The 11,249-nt window shown below is 37.0% G+C and overlaps 1 protein-coding gene across 2 annotated transcripts in view; it reads left to right on the forward strand.

Annotated features, from left to right (window-relative positions):
• MCOLN3 (mucolipin TRP cation channel 3) overlaps positions 1-10,562 on the forward strand; it is a 64,005-nt gene extending 53,443 nt beyond the window's left edge. For both annotated transcript variants that reach the window (XM_056815402.1, XM_056815403.1), the window contains 3 exons: positions 397-603; positions 2,126-2,256; positions 3,296-10,562. In XM_056815402.1, the coding sequence (XP_056671380.1) occupies positions 397-603; positions 2,126-2,256; positions 3,296-3,302 (345 nt within the window). In that variant the 3' untranslated portion in view covers positions 3,303-10,562. The remainder of the gene's footprint in view (positions 1-396; positions 604-2,125; positions 2,257-3,295) is intronic.
• Positions 10,563-11,249: the final 687 nt, after the last annotated feature.

The raw sequence follows: 11,249 nt of genomic DNA on the forward strand, positions 1-11,249 counted from the left end.
CGGTAGAGTAGGTAGAGTATTTGACCTTGTCAGGTAGTTATTGTGGTTGCATCATTTTTGGTTGTGTTCAACTCTTGTTGAACACATTCCATTTGGGAATTTTTTGGGGGGATTGGGGGGCAGCTGGGTGGCACAGTGTATTCACAGGCTTGAAGTCAGAAGGTCCTGGGTTCAATTGTGACCTCAAACATTTCCTAACTGTGTGACTCTGAGCAAGTCACTTATCCTCAACTGCCTAACCTTTGCCACTCTTCTGTCTTGGAACCAATACACTATATTGATTCTAAGATAGAAGATAAGAGTTTAAAATAAATAAATAAAAAGAATGAAAAAAATGTCTAGACATGGAATGACCCTGGAATTAAAAGAGAACATTTGTCTATTTGGTCTTTTCAGTTCCGGTCCCTGAATATGGTTTCTGAGTGCCTTTTCTCTCTCATAAATGGGGATGACATGTTTGCCACATTTGAAAAAATGCAACAAAAAAGTTACTTGGTTTGGTTGTTTAGTCGGATTTACCTCTACTCATTCATCAGCCTCTTTATCTACATGGTTTTAAGTCTCTTCATCGCCTTGATTACTGACACCTATGAAACAATTAAGGTAAGTCTGACAAGGATTTCAAGTTAGAAAGGGGGAGTATCTCAGAGGGAGAAGATTTCTCCTTGGGTAAGGGACTTAAAACTATACATTTTCCTGTTTAATCTGCCTACTTATATCTCTTTCTTAACACTAGTCAATCAACAAAATAATAAATCAGACCTTGATTTGTAGATTTGCTGATTTCTGATGCTCAAAAATTAATAACTAGCTTTTGGCAAGAGGTGCAGTTCTGGTACCTCTCTTACCTTGTTCTATTAACATCTTGACATGGTATTGCTTCCTTCCCCACTTCCACTCCTTTGGATCTATTATTTTTTTTCAATCTTGGCTGACTCTTTGTGACCCCATTTGGGATTTTCTTGGCAAAGATATTGGAGTCTGTCATTTCCTTCTCCAGATCATTTTACACATGAGGAAATTGGGGCAAGGAAGACTCTTTAGTCTGTTTCTGATTTAAGTGAGATGTTTGTAAACTTGAATATATCTCAGTCATTATTTTCACTCCAATCTCCAAGATCTTCTCTCTCTTCTTAAGTGTAGCCCCCTACACTTTTTAAAAAAAAACCCTTTCCTTCTGTCTTAGAGGCAGAAGAGCAATAAGGACTCACCAATGGGAGTTAAGTGATTTGCCCAGAGTCACACAGCTAGGAAGTCTCTGAGGCCACATTTGGACCCAGCATCTCCTGTCTCCAGGATCACCTAGCTGCCCGGTGGCCTCCTATACTTAAGTTTATGAAGACATTCGTTATTGAGGGTTTTCCCTGAATCCAGATGAAATACCCTAAGAAAAGAAAGACTTCTCAGTTTCACTCTTATCTCATCCAAACTCTTTATAATTAATATCCAGAAAGATTAAACTACAATGCTAAAATGACTGTAAGAAAGTTACAAAGAGATCATTTATCTAGTTATTGTCAGCATTATAATTATCATTAATCAAACCCTTTCATTTTCCAGATTGGGAAATTGAGTTTAAAAGATTAGTCATATATGGCCCCACAGAGCAGAAACACAGAAGAAAAACAACTGCTTGATCACATGGTTCGATGGGGATATGATTGAGGATGTAGACTCAAAAGGATCTCCCTAGTGTAAATATCAATAATATGGAAATAGATCTTGATCAATGACACATGTAAAACCCAGTGGAATTGTGCGTTGGCTATGGGGGACGGGGGAGGGCAGGGGAAGAACATGAATCGTGGAACTATGGGAAAAATTTTCTTAATTAATCAATAAAATAAAATTTAAAAAAATATGGCCCCCCAAGTATTAAGTAGCAGAACCAGGTTCCTAGACATGACAATATACTTTTTTTTTTAAGTAAAGAGAGATTTATTACTAATGTTGCATTTTTGGTAAGCAAGACGGCTCCCTCCCAGGTTGCTCTGACAATATACTTTCCACTGTATGTATCATGGATACCTACTTGGAGGAAATCTTCAGTGATCCAGTCCAAAGTAGATTTACAGTTGTTTTACAGGGATGTTAAAAGTATGATTCTTTTCCCATTCCTACCTAGCATTACCAACAAGACGGCTTTCCAGAAACAGAACTGCACACATTTATATCTGAATGCAAAGATCTCCCCAATTCTGGTAGATACAGGTTAGAAGAGGAAACCAGGAAATCTCTCTTCTGCTGTTGTAAACAGTAAGTATCTCACTCCCAGATGGCACTGAGTAAAAAAAAAAAATACAGGGAATTTGTAGATCACAGGCTTCTGGGTGGAAGTGGGATCCCCATTTTCAGAGAAAAGATCAGTTAGAAGAATATTATGCTATTAAAAGTAGTACTTAGAGGGTTTGAGAGACAGAAGTAGAAAGAGGTCCTGGATTCAAATCTTACCTCAGATACTTCCTAGCTGTACGACCCCAGGCAAGTTGTTTAGCCCCTATTGCCTAGCCCTTACCACTCTTCTGCCTTAGAATCAATACACAGTATTGATTAAAGGTTTAAAAATAAATAAATAAAAATAAAAAAACAACAATAAAACAAACTCTTACTAGCTGTCTTAGAATCAATAGTAAGTTATCCATTCCAAGGCAGAAGACTGGTAAGGGCTAGGCAATTTGGGGTTAAGTGATTTGCTTGGGTCTCACAGTGTCTACGGCCAAATTTGAACCCAGAATTTTCTGTCTGCATATTGGCTCTCTATCCACTGAGCCCTCTAGCTGACCCAACAGACATGTTTTGTTTTGTTTTTAAACATTATTTTATTTGGTCATTTCCGAGCATTATTCATTGGAGACAAAGATCATTTTCTTCTCCCCCCCCCCCCCCCCAGGCACCCCTCCTATCCCATAGCCGATGCGAGATTCCACTGGGTATCACAAGTGTCAGACATGTTTTTAAAAGATAACTTGTTATGGCTACCTTACAGGGATTTTACCTTGTGAAATGTTAAGAAGGAAAAAAAAGTGTTCTCTCATTTCTAAGATTCCTGAGAATATCTATCTCAGGGAAAACATAAAAATCCCCAAATAACTTCATTTTGGTTCCTTCTTATAATTTCCTATTGGCTTGAGTTGAAACGGTTCTTAAGGGACAGGATGTCATTAATTAAAGGAAAAACTAATTTAAATATCTTTCAAATGTTGAAATAAGGACTTTCTTAAAAGGCAAGATGGAGTTTTTGTTTTTGTTCTTTCAAGAGAAAATCAACCAGTTCTGTGTATGTTTATCTTTGAAGGTCTTAAGGAAGAACTCCTTGAAGCTGTGAAATCTCCCTACAACGATCCTGTATTGAACATCAATAATGACTAAATGTGTCTAAAATGGAAGAATTTAAAAGCAAGGGAATGTAGGCTATTTTTGACGGTATATGTAGGTATGTGTGTGTTTGTGTGTGGTTTTAAACAGACTCAGAAAAGTAGAAAATCAATATGTATATCATTCAGGTTGCATCTTCCTAGGCTCATAGTCCTGATGTTTGGATTATAATCATTGCATGAGGATATAGTAGATTTTTTAAAATTGTGTTGTTCAGGGACAGGTAGATGGCTCAGTGGATAGAGAGTCATTCTTGGGTTCAAATCTGGCTGTGTGACCCTAGGCAAGTCACTTGACCCCCATTGCCTAGCCCTTACCAGTCTTCTGCTTTGGAACTGATTTTTATTATAAGGCAGAAGAAGGGTTTTGTTTTTTTTTTAATTGTGGGTAACCTGGCATAAGAAATGATGCCCCTCAGTTCTACGTCACACGCCTGCCTCCGAAGCATAGTCAGTCATTGTATGACCATAAGAGGTCACTTAAATCTCTCATCGTCCCAGGGAACTCTCTAACCAAGACTACAATTTTTAAAAATTCCATTTTATTTTATTTTCATTTCTGAATTCTCTTCCTTGTATCCCTCTCTTGCCCATTGAAAAGACAAGACTGAATTAAACCCATTACATCTATTATAGCAAGATTACAAGTTACAGGAGAATCACCAACCTACATGGTTGGAGGAAATTTCCATGCTGGGAAACCCCCACTAATGGGGGAGATAAAAATTATTTGATTGGGCTTTTTTTGCTCTCCTTAATTCTATGAGTCTCCTAAAGAAAAAGCTGTTTGGATAGACTAGATTCAAATGGAAACAATTGGTCTTAGTGATGGGGTAAGCTTCTAGAGGGGGAGGACTGTTTAGTTTCTTTTTTGTTGTGTCCTGAGTGCCCAGAATAGTGCGTGGCACATAGGGGATAAGGACAGGGAGTGGACTTGTGGTTTCATCAGTGTAGAAAACTCCAAAATTAAGAAAATCTCTTTACCAGTGTAGATTGGTACCATCTCTGAAATGAAGAGCCTCAGAGAACTGCCCTAAAGCAATGCGAAGTTAAGAGACTTATCTAGGGTCAGTTCATAAGTGATACTTGAACCAGGTCTTCTTGGCATGAAGCCTGTGCTTTATCTGGGCCATCTTTCACCTGGCATATAGACAGCTTTTAATAAATGCTTACAAAATAGAATTTAACAGAATTATATGCTTGAAGTTTTGTTTTGTTTTGTTTTGTAGCTCAAAGTTTTGATTACCCTTCTGGGGTTAAGATTCTGGTTGGGGAATGCGTTACCTTGTGGGGCTTGTTTTCCCCCTCATTCCACTGACTAACCCCTTCTTCATGCTCTAAACTCCCCCAAAATGGTAGGAGTCTATGATAAAGGAAGAACAAGAGATCTGAGTAGGGGCATCTATTGCCAAGAGAGGTCACAGCCTCTTCGAGGCTGAGATTCTGCCCAGGAATTATGGAACTGATCATTGAATACATTTTTAGAATTGAATTCAAGTTGAAATGTGGGATGGTGGGTGAATAATAATAATGGAATAATAATAATAATAACAACTAACATTTAAATAGCACAAAAGATCCACCTTTGAGCTATTTAAATGCTAGTTATTATTATTATTATTATTATTATTATGACTATGTTACAAGCTTTTAAATATCTCATTTAGTTTGGGCAAATATACATGAGAGGTGACCTATTGGCATCCCCTAGGACTATGGCATGATGCCATCTTTTGCTCAGGCACTAGCTTCAAGGAGACAAAAGGGTGCACAAACTATAAGAGCAATCCAATGAGAATTCTGCCATCCCTGCCAAATGAAAGAGAAGACTGTTTCCTGGAGGAGTGAAGTAGATTTGGAATTTTCTAAGGTTGGGCTACCCTCCAGACTGGGAGACCAGTGAGCAGAGGATGTTTGAATGAACTTGGGCAGGTCTATGGTACTGGGGGAGGCAGGAAAATGGAAACTAGGAAAGCTATAATTGCTTTAGACCAATTGGAACTGGACCTGGAGAGGGGAACACTCTTCTTCCTGAGTTCAAATCTGGCTTTAAACACTTAACTAGTGACTGTGGGCAGGTCACTTAGCCCTGTTTGCCTCAGTTTCCTCACCTGTAAAATGAGCTGGAGAAAGGAATGGTAAATCACCCCAGTATCTTTGCCAAGAAAACCCTAAATGGGTCACAAAGAGGCAGATGTGACAACAAGAACCATCACAACAAATTGAAGCCCTAGAAAATACGCAGCACTTAAAGCCACCTCATTTTCCTTTATATTTCTTTAGACCTAGAGAGTTGAGCCAGTGGACTCTGAATAGTGGCTGAGTGAGTAGGTTCCTACGCTCACCTGAGTCTAAATGGGCATCTCAACAAAGATTCAGCCCAATGCCTGGCACATAGTGGATTTGTCCCATTGCCCCTCCTTGACACTCTACTCATGACCCTGACCACATACATGCAGAGTTCATGCCAAATTAATTCATGGGAAATAGTTCACTGACCAGAGAAATAGACATTCAGCAATGTCTTCTGTGAGCAGTGTGTTTGGTTTGGGTTTTGTTGTCCTAGATCTGGGATTTCAAGTGTAAGGAATTTATGGCATGGAAATTGCCTCTCTTGATAGAGGTTGGCAAGAAGTGTATTTCTCCTGGAGATGGGAAGACCTGGGTTCAAATTTGGCCTCAGACACTTTCTGGCTGTGTGACCCAGAGACCCCATTGCCTAGCCCTTCCTGCTCTTTTGCCTTGGATTTAATATTTAGTATCAATTCTGTGAATTTCAAAAGTCTCCATCTTGGTATAGTACCCTGTCCAAGCTTCTAACACCAACTGGTGAGTCTCTCTCTCCACAGGAAGTCAGCGAATTCCAGAGGCTGTTCCCTACCTCACTTCCTGTGGCTCACAAGTGCCAATGGTTGGCTCTAGCTTGGCTTAGGACAGCCCAGGTGGGCAGTTAATTATTTCTGATTTGTCATTGACTAGCACATGCCCGTGTAGTGTGGGTGTGCACAGTTTTTGGGTGCTATACTTGTTTTTTTCTCTTATCATCAAATTATTGTAATCTTTAAATTGATCATGTTTTCATGATCCTTTGGGAAAAAATTAATTTTTTTGCAAAAGATCAAACGGAGAAATGTAAAAATAGACTCGAATACAGGACTTCAATCCCCACAAGCCTTTGCTCCACTTCCCCAGAATGCCTTGTAATCTCACCTGGGCCGAGATCGAGAAGGTATTTAAGCTGATTCAAAGGCTTTTGAGGGACTCTTGGACTTCCATTTTGGGGCAGATGTGGCTTTTTTTCATAATGTAGGTGAGGTTGTGTCTAGGCCACTCTATGGCCTGGACACGTGTCTCTTATCCTGTATTTTCTTTAATCCTTAATCCTTAATAAACCTCAAAAAAATATAATACTCCTTGCAGAGATAAACTAATTTCTACCTGCCTCAGTCTCCCCATATTCCCTAATTTTAATCTTTACAATTCTAAGACAGAAGGTAAGAGTTTTATGAAAAACAAAACACAGTAAAATAGCTAAATAATTTGATTTTAAAAAAGAAAGAAGAAATCTAATAATCTAATTTAACAGCATCAAAAATGAAAAAGGTGAATTCACAACTAATGAGGAAGAAATAAAGGCAATTACTAGGAATTGTTTTGCCCAATTATATGGCTATAAAACTGGCAATTTAACAAAATGGATGTGTATTTACCAAAATATAAGTTGTCCCAGATAACCTTATTTTAGAAGAAGAAATTGAACAAGCCATAAATAAACTCCCAAAGAAAAAGTCCCCAGGACCAAATAGATTCACAGACAAATTATACTAAATATTTAAACTTAAACATAAAACTATTTGACTAAAACAAAAAAAAAAAAAGAAAAGGAGGGATCAATCAAATTCTTTGTATGACATAAATATGGTCTTGATACTTAAGGCCAAGGAGCTAAACAGAGAAAGAAAGGCATAGACTAATATATTCTTGATGAATATTGCTATAAAATTTTTAAATAAATTATTGCAGACCATGGCAACATATCACCAAGATTTACAGTATGACTATGTTAAATTTAAACCAAGAATGCATGGATGGTTCAATATCAGGAAAACTATAAATATAATTGACCATATTAATAACCATATGATCATATCAAAAGATACAGAAAAAGATTTAACAGGATCCAACTTCCCCTCTATTGAAAGCACTCTAAAGGGGAGCAGCTAGGTGGCATAGTGGATTGAGAGCCAAGCCTAGAGATGGGAGGTCTTAGTTGTGTGACCCTGGGCAAGTCACTTAACCCCCTTTGCCTAGCCCTTACCACTCTTCTGCCTTGGAATTAATATACAATATTAATATACAATATTGATCCTAATATGGAAGGTAAGGGTTTAAAAAAAAACACTAGAAAGCATAGGAATAAATGGAACTTTTTTCCAAATGATAAATAGTATCCATCTAAAACTAAGAAACAGCATTATTTGTAACAAGTATAAACTACATGTCTTTCCACGAAGATCAAGGGTAAAACAAGGGTGTTCATTATTTTCATTACTGTTCAATATAGTGCTAGAAATGCAAGGCATAACAGTAAAACATCAACTACCACAGAATTTAAGGAATTAGCCTAGGCAAGAAGGAAACAAAATTAAATCACTCTTTGCAGGTGAATGGTTTCCTTAGAGAACCCTAGAAAGTCACCTAAAAAGTAATGGAAATGAAGACTTTTGCAGAGTTGTAGGACATAAAATAAATGCATATCTGTATATACCAACAAAATCAAGAGAGAAGAAAGAGAAATTCCATTAAATATAGCTGCAGTCAGTATAGAACACTTGAGAGTTTGCATACCAAAGCACAAATGGGAACTATAGAAACACTCACACAAAAACCTAAATAAGGGGAGAAAGATTAATCAGTTATATTAGGCAGAGCTAGTAGAATAAAAATGACAATATGACCTCAATCAATTTACTTATTCATCCAACTACCAAATGATTGCTTTCCAGAGCTAGAAAAAAGAATAACAAAATTCATCTGGTAGAACAAAGGGTCAAGAATATTAAAGGGAGTTATTTGGGGAAAAAAAAGTAAAGACAAGGGGGCCTCGCAGGACCAAATCTCAAATTATACTCCAAAGCCATAATAATTAAAACAGGTAAGGAATCATTTGATCAGAGGAACAGATTAGTTGAACAACATACAGAAGCAAATGATTACTGTAGCTTAGTGTTTGACCAACCTAAAAATCCCAGGTATGGGGGCCAGAACTCATTATTCAATAACAACTGTTGGGAAAACTGAAAAGCAGTCTGGCAGGAGTCAGACAAGAAGAGTGATATAATTAATAAATTAGAAGAGCATTGGGAAAATTACCTGTCCGATCTTTGGATTGAGGAAGGATTAACGACCAAAAAGGTAACAGGTTTACAGGAGAGAATATGAAGAATTTTGATAACATAAAATTAAAAGGTTTTTGTACAAAGAAGATCAATGCTGCTAAAATTAGAAGTGGGAAATTGGGAAAGAAAATTTTTGAAACATTTCTGTGATTAAGGTCTCATTTCTTTCTTTCTTTTTTTTTTAAACCCTGACCTTCCGTCTTGGAGTCAATACTGTGTATTGGCTCCAAGGCAGAAGAGTGGTAAGGGCTAGGCAATGGGGGTCAAGTGACTTGCCCAGGGTCACACAGCTGGGAAGTGTCTGAGGCCAGATTTGAACCCAGGACCTCCCATCTCTAGGTCTGGCTCTCAATCCACTGAGCAACCCAGCTGTCCCCTAAGGTCTCATTTCTAAGAGACAAAGAAAACGTACATATTTAGAAAAATAAGAACCGTTCCTAATTGATATATTGTCAAAGGATGTAAATAGGCAATTTTCAGAGGGACAAATCTAAGCTGTCAGTGGCCACATGAAAAAAAAATGTTCTAAATCACCACTATTAATTAGAGAAATCCAACATTGAGGAACCATCTTAAATCTATCTGATTGAATAAGGTAAAAAAGGAAATGGACAATTGCTGGAGGAATTGGGGTAAAATAGAGATATTAACGCACTTTGTGGAGTTGTGAACTAATCTAACCATTCTGGAAAGCAATTGAAACTATGCCAGCAAAGCTGTATACTGTGCATACCCTTTGGCTCAGCAATAGTACTACTGGATTTACCTCCAAAAGAGAACAAAGAAAGACGAGGGTCTATATTTTTGTACAAAAGTACTTAGAATAGCAGTTTTTGTGGTGGCAAAGATTCTGAAGCAGAGGGAATTTCCAAAAATTGGGGAGTAGCTAAACAAGTTTTGGTATGTGTATTGGAAGGAGTGCTGTTATACTGTTAGAAATAATGAAGAGGATAGGAAGAAAATATGAACTGATTCAGTGAAACGATCAGAACCAAGAGAATAATATTTACAATAACAGTAGTACTGTAAAGATGAACAACTTTGAAAGACTTAGGAACTCATCAACACAATGGAACCTACCACAGTTCCTGAGGATTTATGATGAAACAGCGTCCATCTCCAGATAGAGAGGGAATAGATTTGGAATAAAGGTTGAAGCATATTTGTTTTTTTAGACATGGCTAATGGAAGAACATGGTTTTTCCTGATTATACATATTTGTTTGTATTTCTTGCCTTTTCAGTGGTTGGGGAGGGAGAGAATTTGGAACTGAAAATAAAATTTTATGTAAAAAATAGCCTCATAGGTTTGGGTTTCATAAGAGTATTTTATTACAACAATGGCCAATATGGAAGCATGTTTTACATGATAATACATATATAACCCAGATCAAATTTGGGGAGAGAGGGAGACAATTTAGATTTTTATAATTTCAGAAAATGTAGGTAAAAAATTGTCATCGCATGTAATTAGGAAAATAAACTACCTTAAAAACCAGCCCTGTACCTTTACAAATTTGTAAAACTTATTCATATTCCAACATATCATTTATAGCAATAAATTAACAACAAATACTTCTTTAAAGTTATTATGTGCCCATTTGTTATATGTGGCCTATTAAGATTAGTCTGGAGAATTTCCACTTTCTTCATGTCATCCTTTATGCCTTTTCCCCCCAGATTTTAACCTTCCACTGGTAATAAAACTTTAAAATGCTTTAAAACACGTTGCATTTTCATAGTTTCTCTGTGTCAGCACAGTTTTATAATTAAAGCAGTACTTTGACTTAGCTGAAGAATGTGATGTTTTTGTTTCTCTGATAGGTTATGGGCGATACTGTGGGCTAATGTTCCAGCCAAAGCATTTTAATCATTCTAATGTTTCATATTCCAAAGCAGATAAATTTGCATGTAGGCTAGAATCACGAACCTGATTAGGACTCTTCACTTTATGCCTTATTTTCGGTGACTAATTGTTTGGAAAGGAGGGATGTTATTTGATTTCCTAATTAATAAAGAGTGGTAATGGCACTTTTAGAGTACTGAAAAATGAAAAGTGAAAAATGTTTTTTAATACCACAGGAAGGAACTTGATAAAGCCTGAGTCATGTTGTAGTAATATTTGAAGGGAAGAAGAGAGAGGAAACCACACAATAATTAATCATGTCAGTCTCCATTTGGGAAGTTTCATCTTTAAACTTTAATGAATTTCATTAAAGTAAATTACACTTCTCTTTTTCTTAGTTTTCCTGGTTGTAAACTGGCTGAGTTTAATATTACTTTAAAGGTTACCATTGTTAGAATAAGATTGTATTTACAGTGCTATGTGCATTCTCTTGTTACAAAGCACAGCCTTATAATATTTGAGTGAACCATCTCTGTAACCTCACCCTTCCCTGACTATCACTCTCTATATACAAGGGTGCCCTCAGATACAGCTCAAACCTGAGCTGATTGTAAAATGTTCAGTGTGAGCA

Source organism: Monodelphis domestica, chromosome 2, assembly GCF_027887165.1.
Source record: "Monodelphis domestica isolate mMonDom1 chromosome 2, mMonDom1.pri, whole genome shotgun sequence".
NCBI lineage: Eukaryota > Metazoa > Chordata > Mammalia > Didelphimorphia > Didelphidae > Monodelphis > Monodelphis domestica.